The following is a 27,186-nucleotide window of genomic DNA, read 5'->3' as shown; positions in this document are numbered from 1 at the left end:
ATGTGGCTGTTTATCTTCTAGCGCCATACAGGCAGCTTTGGACTGTATACTCCCCAGGTAGCTGAGAATGAAAATCGAGTACTCACTGATCCATTGACCGGGTAATAATAGTGTAGCGCTATGAGCATCCACTTGGTGAATGGAATCTGGTGCATTATAAATGCACTTATTATTAGCTCACTGGGTGATGGTTAGGATCCCCACCGTATAACCGTATGTACAATTGCTGAGTATAATGAGAGGAGTGCATATATGCTTCCAGGACTGGCCCTTCTGTCGGGGGGCACGGGTGGCCCTGTAGTCTGAGGCACCGCAATTCGCTGTGCAGAGTTGCATCCCTTGGGCACGCCAGAAACCTATGATTGTGGGTTCGAATCCTGGTTCGCCCCGGATATGTTTCTAGGTTTGTCAGGCCCATACCCGTGCTCGTGGGTTTCCCCGAAGTGGTAAACGTCTGAGACCTGCATCACTTCAGGCTTTCCTCCCACATTAAGCTGATACACCGTGATATGACTGGAATACTGTTAAAAGCGGCGTTAAACCCCACTCGCTCACTCACTCACACTGTCCATCTGTCCGGCACTCCCAAAGTTGTTAGAACCTTGACCATAACATGCAAACCATGCCCTATGATAAACAGATACATTGTATACATTATTATGAAGAGAATAATACATTAATGCCAATAGGATTCGCCCTGGGGTCCAGCCTTGCCTCTGGAAAAACTTAGATCCTGGATCATAACATGGAAACGGTTCAGTCTCTTTATGCTACATTTGTATCTAGAGAAGTACACGTTCATGCTGTCAGATTTGCCATCCACCCATTTTAAATGCTGACAGAGTCAAAATTACCAAATATTTACAGTATTATATGCATGTACAATGCAGGTGTATATTTTGTCATTATTGTGTAAATATCCAGGTGAGCGATACAGACCCTATGGGACTCTTGTTAGTATATATAAATACTGAATTCTACCTCAAATGATGCCAAAGGACAGTTTCAGGCTTGTTGACTCAAAACGTTTTTGTAACAGACTGATGAAGTATCGTTCTGAATTAATTAATTGTTCAACATTATTGTAGCTTACCAATACAAAAACAAGAGAAACGATAAACAGGGCACATTTTGGAATAAGCTGAAAATAAAAAGGATTTAGAATAGTGATGAAACAATAGATAGCATGCGCCATGTCATAAATCCTTCCTGCTGGGTGTATAAAGGAGTTTTTCCCTGTCTCACAATATCCTTCATGATGGTAGTTACTACATTCTATTGCAGTGATAGATTAGATGTAGAATTTGATGTATTTTCTATTTAACTGTTGCTAGGCAGCCCTTCCTTTGCTGCATCAATAAATCCTTTATATCGCAAGATGAGGATCCCCCTGCCTCGCACCAGAATAGTTTATAGATATTAAAGTAGCAGTGCGCCTACATGACCTGCCAGGCTGGTCAATAGAAGATTATTTACTGTATTGTTTTTGTGATAAGAACCTACATGGAGCCTGTGTTGTGCACAAAAATGATACCCAGGAATAGAGCCCTTCCTGTAAATGTTGAGTTATAGTTTCTATCATGTTATGGGAAACGTCTTCATCAGACTTTATAGGCACATTCGTCCTTATCCTAACGACGTTTCATTTTATGACAATGATAACTGGCTGTATTTGTGACTCAACTCACATGGAGCCCTATAGGTTTATGGCACATTGCCCTTGAAGTTGGCCATATCATGATCATGAACTGTTTATTATATATTCACATAGGGTTGGTTGATGAGATTGTTGATTAGGTTGAGATATGTCAGAAATATCTCTACATGTGACTACAGTGTTTGAAGTTAAGAATGTCAGGGCATGACCATATAGAGCATCAGGTCACCAGTAAAAAGGACATGACCTTATATCACCAGGTTACCAGTAAACAGGGGATGACCTTATATCACCAGGTCACTAGTAAACAGGGCATGACCTTATATCACCAGGTCACCAGTAAACAGGACATGACCTTATATCACCAGGTTAGCAGTAAACAGGGCATGACCTTATATCCCCAGGTCACCAGTAAACAGGGCATGACCTTATATCACCAGGTCACCAGTAAACAGGACATGACCTTATATCACCAGGTTAGCAGTAAACAGGGCATGACCTTATATCCCCAGGTCACCAGTAAACAGGGCATGACCTTATATCACCAGGTCACCAGTAAACAGGACATGACCTTATATCACCAGGTTAGCAGTAAACAGGGCATGACCTTATATCCCCAGGTCACCAGTAAACAGGCCATGACCTTATATCACCAGGTCACCAGGGTGTGACAATATATCACTAGGTCAACAGTAAACAGGGTGTCACCATATATCACCAGGTCACCAGTAAACAGGGCATAACCATAATTATATCACCAGGTCACCAGTAGACAGGGCATGACCTTATATCACCAGGTCACCAGTAAACAGGGCATATGACTATATATTACCAGGTCACAATAAAACATGACATGACCATATACAATCATACATATACTTGACCATGGCTGTAGGTGACCACTTTGAGAATATTAAGAATAAAAACATCAACTGGCTTAATTATTGATTTCAGAAAAGTAGCTTTTGAAATTCTACTGCAACTCAGGATTGTTGAAAATCAGTCAAAATGTGTCAGCATGTTAATAGTTCTCTTTCTACCAATGCTTCATTATCATGGCTGTTTGGTAGTAATTGCCTCTATTATGGTGTATCATTTACCGCTCTCGTCATGATGTTGGAGCTCTTCCAATCCCAGTAAATGTTTAATGACTGTCGGGAGACAAATAGTGACCAATTTGTCTGTTATCAGGTCCATGACTATGTCAAACATAGCAAAGAACCTTCAGAAAATTAACACCTCTCCATTCATTTTTTCAGGACAAGATACCCTTAGAATTTGCCAGTGAGGTTTGTCCTTGGGTCACAATCAATTGGGTGTATGTCAAAACTCAAATTACATTGTGGAACTGTAAGTGAGAAAATCAATACTGTCTGGGCAGCGTAGCGAACCCTTCCTCGTATATCCTTGTACCATACAAGATCAAATATACGTACAGTGAATCCTTGATAACTCAACTCTTGTATCTGGATGCATCAGGCTAAGAAAATATATTGGAGGGCAGCGGGGTAGCCTAGTGGTTAAAGCATTTGCTTGTTGCACCGAAGACATGGGTTCGATTCCCCAAATGGGTAAAACATGTGAAGCTCATTTCTGGTTTTCCCCTGCCGTGATATTTGCCAGAATATTGCTAAAAGCGGCGTAAAACCTCACTCACTCACTCACTCACTCACTCACTCACTCACTCACAAATATCTTGGGTGGTGTTTGCCTTCTCAGGGTAGTGTAAAAATGCAGATTCCAATGAGTGGGTTCTAAAGGAATTCCATGCGCAGTTTCCTTAAGTTGTTGTTGAACTGTGATTGTTGTTGAACTATTTGTAAGAACATGTATATGAGAGCTTTGATGGTTGCAGCACTAACATTCTCTTTATTGGTTGTCACGTTTCTGAAATAGAAATAGGCACGCTTCCTATAGCCTTTGCCAAAGTGCCCTAGAGTTAACGTATCATAACATGATAAGGACTAGTGGACTAAAAATGTTAGTTAACTACAAGTTCCATGAGACTCCATGACCTGTTCCATCAAGTCATTGCAGGGCTAAGATCGTCACAAACCTTTTTATGACTACATCCTGCAGTGCTTAAATGTCTATTAGGATATCAATGACATTTTAGAATTGTGTACACGTGTTTAATCATGAAGATTAGTTTGACTGGTATTCCAGACAGCACTGTCATAAATCTGTGTGGTCAAGATGGACATTGTAATATTTTCATCACTGTATGATTACTCTGTGAACCAGGAGATGCTGGACAGGTCCAAATTCGGCAAAGTTCTTGTACCACTTACTTAAATATATATGTTCAAGAATGGATGGCCTGGCATCACAATTACTTTTTGATTGCTCTGTGAACCAGTAGACTTTCCCCGATACATTAATATCTTGACTCATTGGGCAGATTGAGATCGTGATGTCTCTTCCTAAATGATGCTATGGTAGTGAACGAGACCAGGACACTTTAGCAGAATGGCACTACAAATACACTGGATGTTCAAGCCTCAAAGTTGCGACTAAAACGGTCGCCAATGCGACCTTAATTTGAGTTTGTCTACTGTCTAAACTTCAGAGCTAGCCAAATGACTACTTTGATAAATATCTTGTGGCGACTAAATTCTATAGCTACACATCTGTAGACACAAAAATAAATAACAGCTGATCATGGAAAACATGTCTGCTAATAATTATACATGCAAATAATTCTTCCTAAAGTTGACAATGAACCGAAATAACATAATTTTATTTTTGGTGAAATCTCAAAATGTTAGCTCATTTGGGGAAAAATACAAGAAGAGAGTGATGATTAGATGAGTGAAAAAATATTGTTTACTCAATGAAAAATATAATAAGCCAATTAAAATAGAAACCTTCAAGTAAAAACTCAATTGCTCAAAAGGTTATCTGGAGCTCTGGCTACCTACAATATTGGCTTGACTTCTTGATTTTAACTAGAAATAAAATACTTGTAGCCATATGGCTACTTGGTAAAAATTCAAACTTTGAGGCCTGATGTTCAAGGACAAGAGGGGAGAGAGCCCAGGTATGCATGTTATTAAAGGTCATGTCCTTGCACCATTCTCACAGTTTGTTTTAGAAGGGCAAACATTAAACATCTAATCGACCATTTTAATGCGCAATCTGTCTGTGCCCATTCTGAAAGATCACCCATTGACAGACAGTATGTTAAGCCATTAGTGTATGTTGTTTTCTATGTAAAGGTAAAGTCATACACTTTACCTTCATTACATCTTTATGGTATATAAAGCCTGCCTTGACCCAATTTGTGTACTTTGAACAGTGCCTAAGTATCATTGCAATATACTGCTCAGGTACCAAACTCTGTGAAGATCCAGAATAGAATTGGTCTTCATGCTTGTTGTAAGAGGCAACTGACAGGATCAGGTGGTCAGGCTCGCTGACTTGGTTGAGCATGTCATCGTAACCCATTTGCGTAGATCACTGTATCATGTGGTGAAGATAAGATTATTTACTCATTTTCGCCGTATTGTTGAGTTTGGAATTACTGCTACTCAGTCCCAGTGTTTTAGAATTTATCAAATGTACTTTGTGTAATAAAAAAATAATCATGATGTTGCATGTAGTTAATCCCTGGATTGTGTTCCAGACTAGATTAGTTACAGACCGCTGCCTTGAGGCTGGAGTATTGCTGAGTGCGGCGTGAAACAACAAACAAACAAACTTTGGTAATTTGACTGAAACCGACAACAAAACGACAAAATTCTCAGCCAGGCCCCTTGCCATCAGGGTCGATGACTGGCAGACAACCAGTCATCAAGTTTGACCACCCAATCCATTTACTTGTCTGTTACAACCAGCATAGGTTGTGGGACTCATTCTAGCCCGAAATTTGAATTGAAGTATTTATCTTTGATGAATCTTCAGAATCTCAGAGTGGTTCTAGAGCTTATAATGGGATGAGAATGGATTTGGGGAGATTGTTTGGTTAAGTATGTTCACTGAGGTCTTTATGAGAGATATCATGTCTTGACACAGGCAGTTTAATAGCACATTCACACACTGTTCTACTTTTGATATAGGCACTGCAATATTTACACTGTTATGCTTTGATAGGGATATCAGCACTGCAATATTTATAATGTTAACTTCCATGACAGAATCATGATATTCACTACATCAAACAAGACAGTTGTAAAGGAATCTTGTTATAGACCATCGTGCCAGTATTACTTTCCTCAGAAGAGATTAAGTTTTAGAGGCCCTCCTTTGAGCTTTGTTGATGCTTTAGAAGTGCGTATGGAACTGGGCTCCTGTTATTAATAATGAAACACCATGCTTCAAGAGATGAGGCTCGTCAGATGAGATACAATCAATTATCTATTGCTGGCAGCATGAGGCCGTAAGATGTGAAGGTAACTCTGTCGTGATGATCTCTGCTGGAACTCCTGTACAAGGAGGTTGTCAAACAGAAGTGCTGCAACAGACTTGTGGCCGGATGGTGTGGCCGGATGGTGTGGCAGGATGGTGTGGCAGGATGGTGTGGCAGCATGGTGTGGCAGGATGGTGTGGCAGGATGGTGTGGCAGCATGGTGTGCATGGAGGGTGTGGCAGGATGGCGTGGCAGGATGGTGTGCATGGGGGGTGTGGCAGGATGGCGTCACCGGATGGCGTGGCAGGATGGTGTGCATGGAGGGTGTGGCAGGATGGCGTGGCCGGATGGTGTGGCAGGATGGTGTGGCCGGATGGTGTGGCAGGATGGCATGGCTGGTGTGGCAGCATGGTGTGGCAGGATGGTGTGGCAGCATGGTGTGGCCGGATGGTGTGGCAGGATGGTGTGGCTGGATGGTGTTGCCAGTGTGGCAGGATGGTGTGGCCTGAAGGTGTGGCAGGATGGTGTGGCAGCATGGTGTGGCCGGATGGTGTGGCGGGATGGTGTGGCAGCATGGTGTGGCCGGATGGTGTGGCAGGATGGTGTGGCCGGTGTGGCAGCATGGTGTAGCAGGATGGTGTGGCAGCATGGTGTGGCCGGATGGTGTGGCAGGATGGTGTGGCAGGATGGTGTGGCAGCATGGTGTGGCTAGATGGTGTGGCAGCATGGTGTGGCAGGATGGTGTGGCAGCATGGTGTGGTTGGAGGGTGTGGCAGGATGGTGTGGCAGGATGGTGTGGCCGGATGGTGTGGCCGGATGGTGTGGCAGCATGGTGTGGCCAGATGGTGTGGTTGGATGGTGTGGCAAGATGGTGTGGATGGATGGTGTGACTGGATGGTGTGGCTGGATGGTGTGGACGGATGGTGTGGCAGGATGGTGTGGCAGGATGGTGTGGAAGGATGGTCTGGCCCGATGGTGTGACTGGATGTTGTGGCAGGATGGTGTGGCAGGATGGTGTGGCCGGGTGGTGTGGCAGGATGGTGTGGCAGGATGGTGTGGCAGGAGGGTGTGGCCGGATGGTGTGGCCGGATGGTATGGCCGGTGTGGCAGGATGGTGTGGCAGGATGGTGTGGCAGGATGGCGTGGCTGGTGTGGCAGGATGGTGTGGCAGGATGGTGTGGCCGGATAATATGGCCGGTGTGGCAGGATGGTGTGGCAGCATGGTGTGGTTGGAGGGTGTGGCAGGATGGTGTGGCAGGATGGTGTGGCAGCATGGTGTGGCCGGATGGTGTGGCAGGATGGCGTGGCTGGATGGCGTGGCAGGATGGTGTGGCAGGATGGTGTGGCAGGATGGTGTGGCAGGATGGCGTGGCAGGATGGTGTGGCCGGATGGTGTGGCAGGATGGCGTGGCCGGATGCAGGATGGTGTGGCAGGATGGCGTGGCCGGATGGTGTGGCAGGATGGTGTGGCAGCATGGTGTGGCAGGATGGTGTGGCTGGATGGTGTGGAACATAATGCAATAAATGCATGATGGAATCTTGTTGTTGTTATTTAACACCTCACTTGGCAATATTCCATCTACAGTCAAGTCTCGTTAATCCGACACTTGTTTATCCGACAATCAGCTTTATCTGACACTAAGGATGGGAACCGATTAAATCAGTGCTATTTAGACCTGTTAATCCGACAGTCTTGCACTAAGACTCTGACACACCTAATTTGCAACGAATTGCTGAAATCACATATTAATCAGTCTTGTTAATCCGACACAGTGCTCAGCGTACTCTGTGGTCGTCTGCCTGCGAGTACACAGACCCGTGTTTATATGCGAAATGAGTCGGCAAATAGCTGCATATTTCAACGGCTGCAGAGATAAACTTGCGTAACAATAAACAATTATTGCCTTAAATAAAGAAAACGGGATAAATCACATGCCTAGATTACCTCGGTCTCATTAAAATCGGATACAAGTTCTCGCTGAGGACATTCCATTACGGGTCACGTCAGAATGACCTTTTGCAAACTTTGATCGGCCAATGAAATTACTACCAGGAAGTCTTAAGTATTGCGGCACTTGTTTCAAATTGGCAACTTCCATGCCAGACTATGCTTTAAAAAGTATTTTGAATCAGTCATAATGTCCGTAACAGTAGTTTTGTGTTAGACTTTAGAGGTTGCATGATAAGAAAACATATTCCGCTAACAATGTAACATAACAATATGAATTTTTCCTTTTATCTTTTTTTTTATTACGTGTTTGAATCATTATGTAGTTGTCCGATTTTCGATCACAAACGCTGATACTACCTAATTTAGTTTATCCGACATACTCGTTAATCCGACATAATTATATGCAACCAACAATGTCGGATTAACGGAACTTGACTCTATATGTCATTGTTCTGTAAATAATCGAGTCTGGACCAGACAATTCAGTGTTTAATAACGTCATGAGCGTTGATCCACACAATTGATATATGACACACATCAACCAAGCCAGCAAGCCTGACCACCAGATCCTGTCAGTCACCTCTTATGGCAAGCACGGGCTGCTGAAGACTAATTCTAACCCAGATGTTCTGGCATGATGGAGACTTGGACCTGTAGCAATAGTAGTGAACTCCTCCCCTAACTTGATATTCATTACTCATCTGTTCAATAATTATAACCCCATGGAGATTCTTGGTTAGAAGTGACCCAAACAAACCTTTGTATGTAGGAGGTGATTTCGTGGATCAGATGACGAGGCGTGGTTGATTGTGTGTCACTGTACCCCAAAGGATTTGTTTGTTTGTTGTTTAATGCTGCACTCAGCAATATTCCAGCTATATGACGGCGGTCTGTAAAATAATCAAGTCTGGACCAGACAATCCAGTGATTAACATCAGGAGCATCGATCCACGCAATTGGGATCGATAACATGTATCAACCAAGCCAGCGAGCCTGACCACCCGATCCCATTAGTCGCCTTTTACGACAAACATAGTCGCCTTTTATGACAAGCATAGTCGCCTTTTACGGCAAGTATGGGTTGCTGAAGACCTATTTTACCCCGGAATCTTCACGGGTCCCCCCAAAGGTGTGGAACATTCCTCATAATATCAATCACAGGTTTGTCTTGTGAAGACGAGATTATTTATAGGCTTCCATACATAGTTGAGTTTGTCATTAAACAACTTAATTATTAATATGTATATTAATATATTACATAATTTTCATACTGTTTTGTAAAGTATTGTTTAGAGTTTATACAAAGTATATGCAGCATTAAATCATGCAGTGTAAGCCAAAATAGTGTTTTAGAATTTATCAAATGTATTTTTTATAATAAAAAAAATCAGTTTTTAAAAGTCATGTCCATCACTTGAATCTCTGTCATAGGCTTACCAGCAAACTCTAGTTTCTCTCATTATCATTTTTCTGGGAATTATCTCAGCATGATTCATTTAGGATTTATACGGTAGCAAGATTATTACCACAGCAGTTGTACCCTCTAGCCTAGTCTATCACTGCAGCCATGGTCAGTGTGTATCTCCACAGTCGAGACAGCAGTGTAGTCATCCCAGGAAGAGGATGTGTGTTTCTGTAGCAGTGGGAACTGGGAGAGAGGCAGTCACTCAGCTCCTGGTTTTCTTTTCATAAAGGGATGGATGTGTCACCCGGTATTCAGTACATCAGCGTAGTTTCAGATTGATTTGAGTATTGATGGACCAAGTCAGGGGTATTGAACAGGGGACCTGTTTTGCTCAGAAATTAAGAATATTTGCTTTTTCAGCAAGTGTCAGCAAGGGCACGGACACTTCTACTGGATCCCCGATAACCAACCACACTGAAGAGAGGGATACAATCTGACATTATTTATTTGCAATGCTCTCTTCATGTTCATAGGGGGCACAGGTGGCCCTGTCGTCTAAGGCGCCGAGATTCGCTGTGCAGAGTTGCGTCCCTTGGGCACGCCAGAAACCTATGATTGTGGGTTCGAATCCCGGTTTGCCCCGATTATGTTTCTAGGTTTGTCAGCACCATACCCGTGCTCGTGGGTTTCACCGAAGTGGTAAACGTCTGAGACCTGCATCTCTTCGGGCTTTCTCCCACATTAAGCTGACACGCCACGATATAACTGTAATACTGTTAAAAGCGGCGTTAAACCCAACTCACTCACTCACTCATGTTCATATACAGATGTCTTTTTTCGAAACAGTTATAGCTTTCCTGATTGTCTTGCCTTCAGGGATTTCTGATAAAAAAAGCTTGACAGTGCTTCATTATTTTCATGGGTGGATTAACATGGGGATTGGGTGCTCGGGCTCTGTGACATGGCTGACTGACTCTAAAAGATAGGTGTTTTTTGTAAACTGAGAATTGTTACTTTCCTGATTATCTTTCTGTAGGAATTCCAGACATGGCTGATTGTGTCACATCAAGGTAACTTTTGTGTTACATGCTATTACAATATTGGCCAATATCATATGGTCCCCAGACTCCTGGCTAACTTTCAGTGTGTTTTAAAAAAAAGAAAAATATTTACTCATCTCTGTGTATGTGACTTGTATGAAACCTAGTCATCGCTCTCATTATTGCAGTCAGGTAGCCTAGTGGTTAAAGCGTTCGCTCGTCACGCCAAAGACCCGGGTTCAATTTCCAACATGGGTACAATGTGTGAAGCCCATTTCTGGTGTCACCCGTCGTGATATTGCGTAAAACCATACTCACTCACTCACTCACCACTCACTCACTCACTCACTCACTCACTCACTCACTCCCTCACTATTGCCTGGTTACTTTAGTTTATGGAGAGCCGTGATGCTCTCCGAGTCCAATAATACGATCAGGGAAACATGGCATGCTGATTACATCCACATCATGTCTGATCTGAGATTTCATCCGTGGAGTTTTTCTGGTGCTTAGGAATACAGAATGGTATCAGATTGTTGTCTACGTATTGATTTGATGGACTTTATGAGGAATTACTGGATGGTTTTGCAATATTCCAGTACAGGAGAAAGAGTTTACTAGTCCTTTCATGTACAGTATGGAAGCATGATATCTTTAATTGTCTGGAACCTGTGGTTATGTTAGTTATTTGGCAATAAGCTTGGTCTGTTTTGAGGTCTTCCAGCATGCAAGCTTTGTTGTGTAATGAAATTTGCTGAGCAAGATTTGAAATTTACATAAATCTGCTTGTCTGAGACAAGTTCTGTTTGTTGTTTAATGCGCACTCAGCAATATTCCAGCTTTATGTCGGCGGTCTTTAAATAAGCAGACCAGACATTCCATTGATTGACATCTTGAGCATCCATCTACTCAAACAAGTCAGCGAGGCAGACCCCCCCATCCTGTTATTTGCCATTTATCGACAAGCATGGGGAGTACGTGAGTGTGGTTTTACGCTGCTTTTAGCAATATTCCAGCAATATCACGGCAGGGGACACCAGAAATAGGCTTCAATCATTGTACCCATGTCGGGAATTGAACCCGGGTCTTCGGAGTTACGAGCGAACGCTTTAACCACTAGGCTACCCAACAAGTACTCGACGAGTATGGGTTGCTGAAGGCCAGTTCTTAGTTAACTTCAGGAAGGATAATTGACATCTGCTTGTGGACTACAACAGTATCTGGCAACTCTGTTGCAGATCATTATTGCAGACTAGTGACGATAGAGACTAATTTCTAACCCATGGGTTGTGTTTAACGATGATGATGATGATGATGATGATGATGATGATGTAGATTTAGCGAGCGCTTTCGGTGTTGCCGATTTCGTACTCGGGTCATACCTAGAAACATATGAAGAATGATTAAAAAATGTTAATTTGCAAATGTAAAATATGACCAAAAAAATTTCCCTTGATGTGGGTGAAGGTTTAGAAAGGGATATAAGCGATTGCTCAATAATAATGGGGTTATTTGGGAATAGGGGCCTTAATAGTTTGTGTTTAAACTGTGCATGTGGACAGTGACCATATACTTGTATGTGTTGCCTCTTCATCATCTTCATCAGTTTCATCATCATGTGATGCTGAAGAATGAGCACCTGATGTCTGCATGACTCTTCAGGAGGATGGACATGCTCACCAGGCGTCCATAATGCCTTGTGTGATAAACAGACCAGTAGGTGGTGATGTCTGAGCCTCAGATTTTCTCAGATAAATTGATTTTCTGCTGACTGTTGAGCAACCTTTGTAGATCTTCATATGACAGCTCCTAGGTGACAGTGTAGCGTCTTATTTCTGTGATATCAGGAGGTCGAGTGCAGCCAGAAATGCATGTTTTCCCTTGTTGTCTGACACAGTGAGGGAAAGTAGGGTCTGTGCACTGTCCAGGGTTGAAGTCTGCACACCGAACCTGTCTCTAAGTATCATTTTCAGTTGCTTTTAGTGTTTGTATATGGACTATTACTTGATGACCTTACAAGACTGGACAGAGCCTCAGACTAGCGGCTAAAGTCACCGACTGAGGCTGTAGACCTTCACTGGAAGTTGTATTTATTCGTAAGGTTTACCAATTTGTCATCACTATCAAGACGTGTAGGACACATCCATCAGTCGGTGATAATCTTTGTCATGATTTTCTTCATAATATTGTCACGTCACATTTACCATAAGTCTGAAATGAGCTGTGGTCTTGTTGGATTAAAGTCATTGTGTCTAACAGGCGGCTATCTCTTGTGTAGTGGATAAAGCTGTCTGAAGTCATACCTAAATACCCTGTCTAGCGCTCTGCATTAAGGGGATAAAACCAGGACTGATCAGCATGGAGTCTGCATATTGTGCCTGTGTAGGGTACCCATGTAAACCTGTGGCGTTGTATCTAGGTTGGCCAGTACTATAAAACCACCATCAGTCCTGAGTAGTTCAAGAAGACCCACACACATTGCTATAGAAGTGCAATAATCTTGAATGCGACATTAAACCCCATTTCACCTCATTAACATTCAGCTAAGAATGTATACTCCTCAGGGAGAGGAGAATGCCTTGAATGCACACTGACCTGAGTGAGATGTGCCTTGAGCATGTCCTTCAGTGGTGTGGAGGTCATTTCTGATGATTTGAAATGTCAGTTCAACATGGGGAAAAATAGAGAAAGGAACAAGTTCTTCTGTCACAGACATTAGTAAGGTTGCATCAGTAGATTTGGTAATGGAGTCCCAGAGATGGAAAGAAAGGTTTGTATGTGGGAACGTGGTTAAGATGACCCTGACAGATGTTATGTCTTGTGGGTGACGAGATTATGTAGCTCTTCCAACTCACACCCTAAAGCATGCTCAGAGTGTGGCATTATCCCCGTGGTCAGTGGATCAGTGTGCACGCAACTGTCATTCTCAACTCCCTGGGGTGTATACTAAGCTGCCTGTAGGGGATACAGTTATGGTGTCTCATTCATATGTCTGGCTAACTCGGGTACAAATCAACTCTTTCTTACAAATAGTCTTGTCGAACAGCACTTCAGCACTGTCTTATAGTGCAAACTGTCTTTGGGCAAAGTTCAAGTATTGGTGGGTTAATTTTGGAATTTCCTGCATATTCTCACAATCCTCAGGTCGAATATCTGTAACTTTTCTCCAATATACAAATTGTCACATCGTTCCCACATTCCCACTCGTTCCCACGTTCCGCCACTGCATTTATCTGCATTGCCCTGCCTATCTCAAGGAATAACTCACAAGACACATCCCTCTCAAAAATAACGTCCTCCAATATATGACATCGTCAAGTTGCGAGCACATTAGAATCTCCAGAAATGACGTCATGATAGAACATTGTTTTATCGTGAAATAATCCACTTCGTTCTTCATTGTTCTTTGCGATCTATTGTGTCACTATCTTATGTTTTCTAATCTTTGTATTACATAACTGCAGAGAGTATGACTTGTCTATAGCATAGGAATTCTCATGAAGTGTCGGCCACGCCAGCACCACATTCATGTCTCCTGTTTGTGTTTCAGAGGGGATGGAGGCTGAAGGTGAAGAAGGCCACAGAGGCAGAGGGATGGTGCGGTCGTCGTCCATGGAGATGGTGTCCAGTGGGGACGAGTATGCTGATGCACTGTCCGAAGGTATGACCTGTAGGGTGCAGAAGGAAATAATGTGGTTCAGAGACTGTGAGACAGTGTACCAGAAGAGGTTCAGAACTTGAGATCAGGTTATAATTAGAGTTACCTCCCTTAGTCTCTAACAACCCCTCCAGCAATCTTCAGTGAGTGAGTGAGTATGGTTTTATGCCGCTTTTAGCAATATTCCAGCAATATCACAGCGGGGGACACCAGAAATAGGCTTCACACATTGTACCCATGTCGGGGATCGAACCCGGGTCTTTGGCGTGACGAGCGAATGCTTTAACCACTAGGCTACCTGAACGCCCCAGCAATCTTCAGAATGGTGGACATATTTAGCCTTCAGTTCATGCCAATGGGAAAATACTGTGATATTACTGAAATACTGTTCGAAGTAGAGGTATGTGTATTTATCAAACATCCTTAGCACTTTTGTCAATGCTTTAAAGTTAAAAGTTAAAGATTTAGGGGTCCCAAGATTCAAATACTATTGGAGAAAACCAGAAGGACCACAGGAACCTTATTTCAAACATTGAGTGACAGAGTACTAGTGGGACAAGGTGGGGTAGTCTAGCAGTTCAAGCGTTCCCTCTTCACACCGAAGGCTCGGGTTCGAATACCCCCATGGGTACAATGGGTGAAGCCTATTTCTGGTGTCCCCCGCCGTGATATTGCTTGAATATTGCTAAAAGCGGCTTAAAACCATACTCACACACTCTACCCTTGCAATGTTAGAAAGAGTGCAACACGCCCCCGCAGCAGTGTTGCCTTAATGACCTGGCATACATTCAAGTGAAGCCTTCTTGCCTTTGGCATCATAAGGCCCTATAGACAGATCCCTTTGTAGTTAGAATCGATAAGTTATAGATAGACACATCCACACTTGACATTCTGCTGTGGCCTAATGATGTTTCATAGGTTTGTTCGTGAAGACAGAACAGTTCTTCTTGTGAATGGCGCCGAGGTAAGAAGGTGACTGAAGCTTCTCGCTTCCCAGTTTACAAACTTAACTTTCAAGGATTTCAGTGTGAAAACCATTATGTCTCAAGCTCTCATGTCAATGGCTGTTCTGTTTTGTTTCAGAGACCAACTTTGGTCGACGGGTTGAGCAGTTCCGAATGATGTACAGTGTGGATGCCTCCCTCCCATCATCCCTGGACCTGCCGCATCCGCAAGCAAGTGGTGCTTGCCCTGTGAAAATACTCTTCCTTGTCCTGCACGGAGGTGAGTGACTGGTCAATGATTGGCTGCTTTTTTGTACAGGTTCCCTCACAGAATGTGTCCCCAGTACTCCATGTTTGTTGTAAGAGCTGTCAGAGTTTGTTCACATTAGGTGTAGATCAGAGTGGCCTGGGACACTGTTGCTCGTGCTATCGGCCACTGGTTTGTTTGCCCAAACACTGTTTACATGCATGTGTGATATAGGTGGAATATTGCTGACTTCTGGATGGGACATCTTCTTATCCCGTTAATGCTGAATGTCAGACAGGGTAACAAGTACAATCTGTAGCCGATGGAGAAAACACAGTTTATTGTTCACATGAGGTGGGGTTAGGCGAGGTGGGGTGTGGTGAGGTGAACTGGGGTTTAACTTATGCCGATTTTGTAGTGCTAGCCCACTGAGATACCATACTGCAGTGTAACATGAATACCCCACACAGCTGAGCTGACCAGTCCTTGTTTTTGCCCCTTAATGCCAGGGTAACAACAAGTGCCATCTTTTTGCATCTTTTGGTATGACGCTGCCAGGGGATCAAACCACCGATCTTCCGGTCAGACAATTTGTATGAAATATTTGCTCATGTTTATTTTGAAATACAGAATAAACCAACCTTCCGGTCAGACTATTTGTATGAAGTCCATAATCAAATAAGAGTAGATGTTTCCATTACGCAAACAAATCAATTTGCCTTCAATCAAGTTCTATTCCTGATTGGGGCAGTGGAGCATGCTTGAGTATGCTAGAATAAAATCATTCTCACTCACTCTTTACAAAATCTGTTCTTTCCTTGCCTCACTTCATCCTGACTGTGTGTATGTACAATAATTTCACTTATTGTTCTAGAAGTTGGTGAGTAAGTAAGAAAATGTACAACTTTATGGGTATCATCTTCTGGTTTATGACAGTTTCTTAATCATTTCACTTCTCAACTCAACAGGCAGTGTGTTGGACTCTGGTAAGGAGCCCACAAAGCGAAGTGATTTCCTGACGTTGCGGTCGACGTTCGAGACTGTGATACAGTCCCACTACCATGCAGCATCAGGCCAGCTGGCATTCCGCCATGTGCCCAGCCCGCAGGTCTGCAGCGACACTCTCTCCATACTGTCAAGGTGAGACATCTAGCGAGGGGGATAAAAGGGGGCCAGTGTCTCCCCCCTGGCCTCCCAGTGACACTCTCTCCATACTGTCAGCGTGAGACATCTAACTGGTGCCGCAAATTCACTGTGCCGAATTGTGTCTTTTGGAAATTCCAGATTGTGTGTTCGAGTCCCATTTCTCCCCAGTTATGTTCTAGGTTTGTCAGCATCATAACTGTGCTGTGGGTTTTCACCAAAGTGGTAAACGTATCAGACATGCATCACTTTAGGCTTTCCTCCCACACTAAGCTGACACAAAGTGATATACCTGGAATACTGCTTGAAGCAACAATAAACACATTTACTCGGCAGTTGAGTAGTATGTCCTATTTAAACTCTACGTGATGTCATAAATTCCACATTTCAACAATTACGTTTTCTGCCTGTTGATGTTAATATTATTGACTTGCAGCTTAAGTCCATACCATTTTGAGAGCCAGGCTGCTATGAACTCTGGTGAGAACACGTTGTCATGGTCACAAGACTTTGTGCCGTTGGGGGCAATAGCTTTGTTTGCATCATCAAGTACAGAGTACCAGGATCATGTGAATACCACTGTCGTGAGGGCCAACCAGGTGTTTCAGGAATTCCTCTCGTCTGATGAAGGAAGGGGCTTTGCTGGCCAGGTAAGTGGCCTAATTAGCACAGAAACATGCAGGTATGTCAGTGATAGAAACTCACAGTTTTAGCACTCTAGTCCTTATAATGATAACATCTAGCAAAACCCTAAAAAGATCAAATTTCTTCAAGTTCTAGGATTCCTGAACTAGTGGGCAGTTTGGCAAGGACTGGAGCACTAGTGCCAATTTTTAATCCTGTATGTTATTTATGCAATATCTGCAACGTAGTAGAAAATAACACATGGCTTTGTCACTGGTTGTTACAAATAACCCTGATGGGGATTCTGGGTTACAATTGATCCTCACAACCTGTGCCAGTAGTAAGAGTGGTCGTGATTGGCGACTTGGGTAATGGTGCGTCATCCAATCATACCCCAACAGTGTGGATCGTTGCTCACAAAGTCAATCACTGGATGGTCTGGTCCAGACTTGATTATTTACAGGCCATCATCATGCAGGTGAAATATTGCTGAGTGCAGCCGTAGCGGCCATAAAATGTCCGAGTCCCTTAACGGTATTCGACACCTTGTCCACATGACTAAGGAGGTTGACCCCGTCAGAAAGCTGACATGTTAAGGATGTCATCTGTGGGATGACTCCACGCTCTGCTACACGGCATTAAACAACAAACATGCACGCACACAAACAGTTAAACCTTCACCATAAATGCTTCACTTACGCCACAATAAATTGTTGATTAGGTTTTCATCCAAATCTAAAATGTATGTTAGGCATTTTATCTTTGTAAAAGAAACTGATCAAAGGAGTACACAAACTGTCGACGTATGTGATTCCCATGAAACATGACAGCCTCCGTGGTCTAGTGGTAGAGCGGAAAGCAGAAAATCCGGGGTTCAATCCCCGGCAGCATCATACCAGCAGACATTAAAAGATGGTACTTGTTGTTAACCTGTCTGGCGCTCGGCAATAGGGGCTAAAACAAGGACTGGCTGGCTGAGAGTCAGTATACTGTGTCTGAGTGGGGTATTCATGTTAAACTGCGGGCATGGTATCTCAGTGGGCTAGCACAACAAATCGACATCAGTCCAGACCAGTACATCCAGCCACACACACATGCGTGCACTTCGCTATATAAGTGCAATAATCTTGAACCCCATTTCACCCTACCTCACCCATGAAACATGAAACTACCGCCGTCATATAACTGGAATGTTGCTGAGTGCGGCGTTAATCAACAAACAAACAAAACGAAATATGAAAGTACCTACATGGTATACCTCAAGCACGGAAACCAGGGAACTCACAGAGACATTTGTTTCATATGAAGGTACTTGGGGACAATAAGATGATGGTAGGGTGTTTGGTAGTGAGGCAGGCAGGGAAATAATCCTATGATTTATATAGTATGGCCTTAACCAGCATAACTAGCAAAGCATCAAACATTTTGTATTTCATTTAATTAAATATATAATGACAGGGACTTTGAGAAGCTGTTGAAATGTTAACACATATTATTTTAAAAGCAAATGAAAGGTCTTTTTTTTGTCTCAACAGATTTGTATATTGGCGGACTCGACAGGCTCACTGTTGGCCTACGATGCCCTGACTCGCGCCAGTCAACACAGCATGCGAGGTGGAAGTCGATACGGCAGTCACAACAGCCTGGAGGAGGAGGGTGGGGGGGATTCTAAGTCATGTGACCATCGACAATCTGGACGTAGAACGTTGCAGGAAACGAAACAGCTAAGTCAGAGTGACCCTGACCTTGCTCCTGAAGCTAATGCCACTCACCTTCTTGATCACACGGATAGGTACAAGAGAAGTAAAAGTGAGGTCGTACCCCCTGATTTTATGGAGTTACGCCGCCAGGGGTCTTCACGACAAAACTCAACTCATTTAAGCGTTAATCAAAGTGAAAATGCTGCATCTCGAAGGACTAGCACTGGCAGCCATTTTGAAAGTAGTTATACGAAGTTTGAGTTTGATGTGTCAGATTTCTTCATGTGTGGGTCTCCACTCGGACTTGTTCTGGCATACAGGAGGTTATTCTCGGGAGAGGACAAAAACTGTAAGTAGCCAGTACTGTACACAAATTGGATTATAGTAAAAGAAGCTCTAGCTTGGCCAATTGGCAGCTATAACAAGTCTACTTCCAATCTTTCAACCATCACTTTGTTTTGACAGCTAACCCTCATGTGGCTGTCATGCTAAGTTTTTTAAATTAAGGGGATCTAGATGTCCTTAACATTTCTGCTATAGCATTTTTGTCAAGTAATATTCTTAATCTTTTCTTTTGTTACCAGTGTTCAAAATTAAGCATGAAAATATAGGAGACCTTGTCATATGTCATTACGGATCCCTAATAGAGCGGCAGCCCAGAGCACTTTGGTCAAACGAACAAGGTACCAATATCCGAACACAGGAACATTTACTGTGTAACCAAACATATTCATATATGGACAAACAGGGATCAACTAATGTCACCAATAACTATAGGGGTATAACTCTTTTGAGTGTTTTCAGTAAGATTTTTACCAGTATTATACACAAACGTTTAGTATTTTGGACAGATTCCTTTAATAAGATAGATGAAGCACAAGCCGGTTTCAGGCATGGATACTCTACAATTGATAATGTATTTGTATTGCAGACACTTGTACAGAGATATTTAGCACGAAAAGGAGAAAAAATGTATGCTATATTTGTTGATTTTGCTAAGGCGTTTGACTCAATTAACAGAAACATGTTGTGGTCCCTTTGCAAATCTCAAGGTATCAGTAGTAAAATTGGTAAATTACTATGTTGTATATATCACAATGTGAAGGTCTGTGTTCGAAACAATAACACCTTATCTGATTCCTTCTACTGTAATATTGGGGTTAGACAAGGATGTATTCTAAGTCCATTCCTGTTTTCATTTTTCATAAATGAACTTTCGATACAAATATCTGAAAATTGTAACGAGGGTATCCAACTCCATCCAGAAACTATTAAACTTTTCCTACTCCTTTTTGCTGATGATATAGTTATGTTCTCGAGCACAGTACCTGGACTTCAAAAGTTAATAAATGAACTTGAGTATTATTGTAACAAATGGAAATTGAAGGTCAATATCGATAAGACAAAGGTTGTAGTTTTCAAAAATGGAGGGAAATTATCAAAACGAGAAAAATGGCTATACAAAGGTGAAAAACTTGAGGTTGTAAGAAGTTACAAATATTTGGGGGTACATTTTACAAATCGACTTACTTGGTCACTGCATTGCAACAAAGCCGCACTACAAGCCAAAAAGATTTTAATTGGCATTTTACAAAACCTAAAACCCCTTGGAAATATTAGCTTTGAAACATTCTCTAAGATTTTCGACACTAAGATCAGTCCTATTTTACTCTATGGTGCTGAGGTCTGGGGCCTAGAGAACTATGATACAATAGAGAAGGTACATCTATTTGCGTATAAAAGATTTTTAGGAGTAAATTCCAACACTCCAAATGTTACAGTTTACGGGGAATGTGGGAGATACCCAATGTATATATTCAGTTACATAAAAGTAATAAAATATTGGATAAAATTGCTTAAAATGCCAAATACCAGATTCCCAAAGAAATGCTATAACATGATGATTCTTTACGATAGCAGAGGTAAAAATAACTGGGCCTCGGGTGTCAAAAAGATACTCCAATCTTGCGGGTATGAGTACATTTGGAGAGAGCAACATGTAACAGTACCAGATCGTTTCATATATAATTTAAGACAAAGGCTAAAAGATATGTATTTTCAAAAGTGGTACTCTTCACTAAACTTACATAATAAGTTAAAGCATTACACCTGTTTTAAATCATTCATTCTGACCGAAAAATATCTTTTGGATATAAATGTTAAGAAATTCCGAACAGCACTATCCCGTTTCAGATGTGGTTCTCATGACCTTCTAATAGAAAAAGGTAGACATTTAGCGATACCAAGGGAAAACAGATTGTGTAAATATTGTACTTGCAAAGAGATAGAAGATGAATACCATTTTTTGCTAGTCTGTCCATTGTATGCAAATATCAGAAAAGAATACATACATAACTATTTTTATCTGAATCCTAGAATAGACAAATTTTATATCCTCATGTCATCCCAAAATGAAACAGTCACAAAATATCTTTCAATGTATATATATCATGCAATGAACATCAGATCCTCTGCATTATAGATGTGATATTTTGTTACGATATATGTAATTCCTATTGCACCCATTGCTACTGTATGTATATATGTACTATAGGCCTATGGCCTTTTCAGTACTTGAAATAAAGATTGATTGATTGATATGGATGTCTGCCGGGGAGCCCCTGCTGCGTGTGGCCCGTGGCCCCCCAAATGAAGGGGCCATTCAAGGGCTGGATCAAACGTTGGAGGTACCACATGAAAGTAAGTGTAAATGAACTGTTACATATCACAGAGTACAGAATGGGCCACGCCAGACAAATCTTCCTCTGCAAAAGGCCTGCCAGACACCCCCAAATTTGGGCTGGGTTAAACATTGGAGGTACCACATGAAATCAACATAAAATGAACTATTTCACTCTACTAAGAATAAAAACCCCATTGCCAGACAAATCGTCTGCTGCATAAGGCCCGCCAGACACCCCCAAATGTTGACCCTTAATGCACTCAGTGGACACTCTGGTAAAATTTGACCAGAGTATACATTCAAAGTACCAGATGAAAGTAAGTTTAGATCAACAGGTACATGTTACTGAGTACAACACGGCCCATACCTGACAAATTGTCCTCTGCAAAAGGTCCGCCAGACCCACCAGAGAGGGTCCCAAAATTTGGGCTGGGTTAAACATTGGAGGTACCACACTGGGGGGTCGCGCCTTCAGATTATAACAATTGCAATACAAACCAGGGGGGTTCAAGAAACAGGTTCTCATGACCTGCAAGTATGATCATGTTAATTCTAGTTCAAGTGGGAAATCACGCCATTAAGATAATTACAATGCCAAGACAAACCAGGGTGTGTCAAAGGAAGGTTTCTCACGACCTTCATGTATGATCATGTTTATTCAGTTCAAAGTGTTTTATGATTTGATAAATGCTTCAAGTTATATTGTGATTATAACGTCAGTAGCACTATTATTAAGATTTCATATTTGCATTCAGAGGTTGGCAGAAAAGAAAAGGCTAGGTGTGGTTTGGAAACGGCTTTTCTTTTAACAAAAGAATTCACATTTGCTTGAAAACACAGCTCTATGGTAACAATGATATGGAAATTTATACAAAATTCAGTCAATCGTGACAGATCAACAATTGCTTGTTTAGAATTTTGTGTTGTGGAAAACACCCTTAATGGATCAGGTTAATGCAACCTTTCTTGGCATTTTACCGGGAGGTAAGAAAAGTTTTCCCGGGAAGCTTGATGTCGATTTCTCGAGAGAAGTGACGTGCTCGTCACACACCTCAGAAAAAAAGAAGTTAAATTTATTGTGTATGGCTTTCCCTTCTTTATTGAGGGTATTCAAAAACAGATATATATATATATATACACACATATGTACACTAGGTCATCCTGGGATAGAAGTCTAAACACATTTAACCGTGGCACAGCTCACGCGCCAATATCATGACTCTCTGTCTAGTGTAAGACGTTTATTCAAACAGATAGATGGCAAATCTGAGACGTAAGGCCTTGTGAACATTTAGATATATAGTGGAGGTTTCATAACAGATATTTGAGTATTGAAATCAAAACCATGTCACATTATGAACATACATTTACATTTAACAACAAGAACAAAATCATAAAACATGATGGGTAATTACATTTCACATTTGGTGGTGCGATAGTTTTGACGAGGTGAATATCAGTAACGGCCCTTCTCTTTTGAACAGAAAAATATTTTTGTATCCAACCGTGACACTCCGAGAAAAGTTGTGAAGATCAGGACGAAAATACATCAAGAATAGAACATTCATCTTTTCGTGTCACCAAACCCTGTTCATCTCTTTCCGTGACCTGACAAACTTGATATTTTCACACAGGTCTGTGCCACGATTTTGTTAGGTTTCTCGATACGATAAACTTTTCGGGACCGACCATAAATATGGAAATATTTGGCCGGAATTCAGCTTTTTAGATGATAAAACTTGCTAAATAAACGGAGATCATAGGTTTTTAAACACAATTATCACCAAAAGATTTCCAAATGGTATTAGGGACTGTCATTTACCATTCTTATAGCAGGCTTTGAGGACTACCTAAGCATGTTTGGGTTTGTAGGAATCCATAGCCAAGCTATCAGGCTATAGCAGGCTTTGAGGACTTCATAGCTGATCAGATATATATTCACAAGAATCAGATTCATGCCTTTTTTTTATTACATTTCAACGATAGGCCTAATCTATGATATCAATACTAGTATTCAGAGACCTGATTTTATAAATACGTGATTTTAATCTCAATAAAATCCTTCCATCTTTAAGAACAAAACATAAATTTGACCATCTGTTGACTCTCAGAGCTGATGTCCAATGTTTCATTATGCACACTGGGATTACAGAGGGTCAACTGTGTGGGGTGGGGTGAGGGTCTGTCTAGCGGGCCTTATGCAGAAGAGGATTTGTTTGGCAATGGGTATTTTGTAATAAGTAGAGTGTAATAGTTCATTTTATGTTGGTTCCATGTGATACCTCCAATGTTTAAGCCTTATGCAGAGGAAGATTTATCTGGTGTGGCCCATTCTGTACGCTGTGATATGAACCTGTTCATTCAAACGTACCTTAATGTGGTACAATCGATATATATTCCAGACCAATTTTACCCGTGTATACCTGAAGGGTCAACTTTTTGTGGGTGTCTGGCGGGCCTTATGCAGAAGATGATTTGTCTGGCAATGGGTATTGTGCAATAAGTAGAGTGCATTTTATGTTGGTTTCATGTGGTACCTCCAATGTTTAACCCAGCCCAAATTTTGGGACCCTCTCTGGGGGGTCTGGCGGACCTTATGCAGAAGACAATTTGTCAGGTATGGGCCGTCTTGTACTCAGTAACATGTACCTGTTGATCTAAACTTACTTTCATCTGGTACTTTGAATGTATACTCTGGTCAAATTTTACCAGAGTGTCCACTGAGTGCATTAAGGGTCAACATTTGGGGGTGTCTGGCGGGCCTTATGCAGCAGACGATTTGTCTGGCAATGGGGTTTTTATTCTTAGTAGAGTGAAATAGTTCATTTTATGTTGATTTCATGTGGTACCTCCAATGTTTAACCCAGCCCAAATTTTGGGACCCTCTTTGGGGGTGTCTGGCAGGCCTTTTGCAGAGGAAGATTTGTCTGGCATGGCCCATTCTGTACTCTGTGATATGTAACAGTTCATTTACACTTACTTTCATGTGGTACCTCCAATGTTTGATCCAGCCCTTGAATGGCCCCTTCTTTTGGGGGGCCACGGGCCACACGCAGCAGGGGCTCCCCAGCAGACATCCATATATGAATATGTTGGGTTACACAGTAAATGTTCCTGTGTTCGGATATTGGTACCTTGTTCGTTTGACCAAAGTGCTCTGGGCTGCCGGTCTATAATGTTTAGAGTTGAAGGTTGAGGGAGGCCTAGATTCAAATAGAATAAGAACAAACCTCAGGTTCCCCTTAGCACTTCTCCCTCACTCCAGGACCCCCCTTAACACTGCTCCCTCCCTCCAGGACCACCCTTAACACTGCCCCCTCACTCTAGGACCACCCTTAACACTGCCCCCTTCCTCCAGGACCCCCCTTAACACTGCTCCCTTCCTCCAGGACCACCCTTAACACTTCTCCCTCACTCCAGGACCACCCTTAACATGGCGCCCTCCCTCCAGGACCACCCTTAACACTTCTCCCTCACTCCAGGACCACCCTTAACATGGCGCCCTCCCTCCAGGACCACCCTTAACACTTCTCCCTCACTCCAGGACCACCCTTAACATGACTCCCTCCTTCCAGGACCACCCTTTACACTTCTCCATCACTCCAGGACCACCCTTAACATGGCGCCCTCCCTCCAGGACCACCGTTAACATGGCTCCCTCACTCCAGGACCACCCTTACCACTTCAGCCTCACTCCAGGACCACCTTTAACGCTTCTCCCTCACTCCAGGACCACCCTTAACATGGCTCCCTCATTCTAGGACCACCGTTACCACTTCTCCCTCACTCCAGGACCACCCTTAACACTGCTCCCTCCCTCCAGGACCACCCTTAACACTCCTCCTTCCCTCCAGGACCACCCTTAACACTTATCCCTCACTCCAGGACCACGCTTACCACTTCTCCCTCACTCCAGGACCACCCTTAACATGGCTACCTCGTTTCAGGACCACCCTTAACACTTCTCCCTCATTCCAGGACCACCCTTAACATGGCTCCCTCATTCCAGGACCACCCTCAACACTTCTCTCTCCCTCCGGGACCACCCTTAACACTTCTCCCTCACTCCAGGACCACCCTTAACACTTCTCCCTCACTCCAGGACCACCCTTAACACTTCTCCCTCACTCCAGGACCACCCTTAACACTTCTCCCTCACTCCAGGACCACCCTTAACATGGCTCCTTCACTCTAGGACCACCCTCAACACTTCTCCCTCCCTCCAGGACCACCTTACCTTTTCTCCCTTACTCCAGGACCACCCTTAACATGGCTCCCTCATTCCAGGTCCCCCTCTGAAGCCATCCTGCCACCAGGTGTACAACCTCTTCCACTCCAACGACCCTATCGCCATCCGCCTCGAGCCACTCGTTCAGGGAGGCTTCCGACATGTACCACCTATCAAGATCTCACGATTCAGCAAGTTCCCGCTCGGCGATGGGGAGCCCATTCATGTTGGTGAGTTGCTGCCTTGTCATTATATGCAGGTGGATCCTGGTGAATGGAATTCCTTTTACTTGCCGGGGGCACGTCTAAGGCACCGCGATTCACTGTGCAGAGTTGCGTCCCTTGGGCACGCCAGAAACCTATGATTGTGGGTTCGAATCCCGTTTCGCCAATTATGTTTCTAAGTTTGTCAGCACCATACCCGTGCTCGTGGGTTTCACCGAAGTGGTAAACGTCTGAGACCTGCATCACTTCGGGCTTTCCTTCCACATTAAGCTGACACGCCGTGATATAATTGGAATACTGTTAAAAGCGGTGTTAAACCCAACTCACTCACTCACTCCTTTTACTTGGAGAGGGTTCAGAAGTTGTCCTGTGATGTAATTTTTTGGAAAATAATCAGCAGGACAAGAATTATCAATCACCTGGCAATCCTATCTAATCACATTCATAGGTCTGAAAGTATCTCTTCTGCTTTTTAAACTGTAAATGTATATTACCATGAAGAAACATAAGTACTTTTCCTAAGAGTTAAACCATATGATATGTATCCTTCCTGAAAACATGTTTTGTCCCCAAAATTAACATCCTTCACATTTCTTCGATTTTTTAGTTGAGACAGTACAGAACCACCTCAGCTTGTTCACTGATGGTCATCGACATTCCGTGTCACCTGGTCACCCGAGTCTCCAGCGACAATCAAGTACCTCCAGTGTCTCCAGTACAACCTCGGGCGTGGGGGAGACAGCGGTCACCAGTATTACTAATGGTAGGTGGCTATCAGAGAGAGTATAGCACAAGTCTAGCAGGTACCTACATCAGAGAGAGTATAGTACCAGTCTAGCAGGTACCACCATCAAAGAGAGAAAAGCACCAGTCTAGCAGGTACCGACATCAGAGAAAGTATAGCACCAGTCTAGCAGGTACAACCATCAGAGAGAGTATAGCACCAGTCTAGCAGGTACCGACATCAGAGAGAGTATAGTACCAGTCTAGCAGGTACCTACATCAGAGAGAGTATAGTACCAGTCTAGCAGGTATTACAATCAGAGAAAGTATAGCACCAGTCTAGCAGGTAACACCATCAGAGAACGAAAAGCACCAGTCTAGCAGGTACCACCATCAGAGAGAATATAGCACCAGTCTAGCAGGTACCACCATCAGAGAGAATATAGCACCAGTCTAGCAGGTACCACCATCAGAGAGAATATTGCACCAGTCTAGCAGGTACCACCATCAGAGAGAGTATAGCACTAGTCTAGCAGGTACCGTCATCAGAGAGAATATAGCACCAGTCTAAGTACTTCGAGTGTGTCTGATGCCACATCAGGGGTAGGGGA

At 42.9% G+C, this 27,186-nt stretch overlaps 1 protein-coding gene across 1 annotated transcript in view; it reads left to right on the top strand.

Moving 5' to 3' along the window:
* LOC139456166 (protein retinal degeneration B-like) overlaps positions 1 to 27,186 on the top strand; it is a 165,400-nt gene that overhangs the window by 123,046 nt on the left and 15,168 nt on the right. Inside the window, exons 8-14 of the mRNA XM_071237721.1 lie at positions 13,952 to 14,062; positions 15,143 to 15,283; positions 16,219 to 16,390; positions 16,830 to 17,043; positions 18,553 to 19,066; positions 25,688 to 25,858; positions 26,460 to 26,615. Of these exons, the coding sequence (XP_071093822.1) occupies positions 13,952 to 14,062; positions 15,143 to 15,283; positions 16,219 to 16,390; positions 16,830 to 17,043; positions 18,553 to 19,066; positions 25,688 to 25,858; positions 26,460 to 26,615 (1,479 nt within the window). The remainder of the gene's footprint in view (positions 1 to 13,951; positions 14,063 to 15,142; positions 15,284 to 16,218; positions 16,391 to 16,829; positions 17,044 to 18,552; positions 19,067 to 25,687; positions 25,859 to 26,459; positions 26,616 to 27,186) is intronic.

Source organism: Haliotis cracherodii, unplaced genomic scaffold (assembly GCF_022045235.1).
Source record: "Haliotis cracherodii isolate W230 unplaced genomic scaffold, xgHalCrac1.p SCAF_11, whole genome shotgun sequence".
Classification (NCBI taxonomy): Eukaryota; Metazoa; Mollusca; class Gastropoda; order Lepetellida; family Haliotidae; genus Haliotis; species Haliotis cracherodii.
The sequence above is the reverse complement of the archived record's forward strand: the minus strand, read 5'-3'. Positions and strand labels throughout refer to the sequence as shown.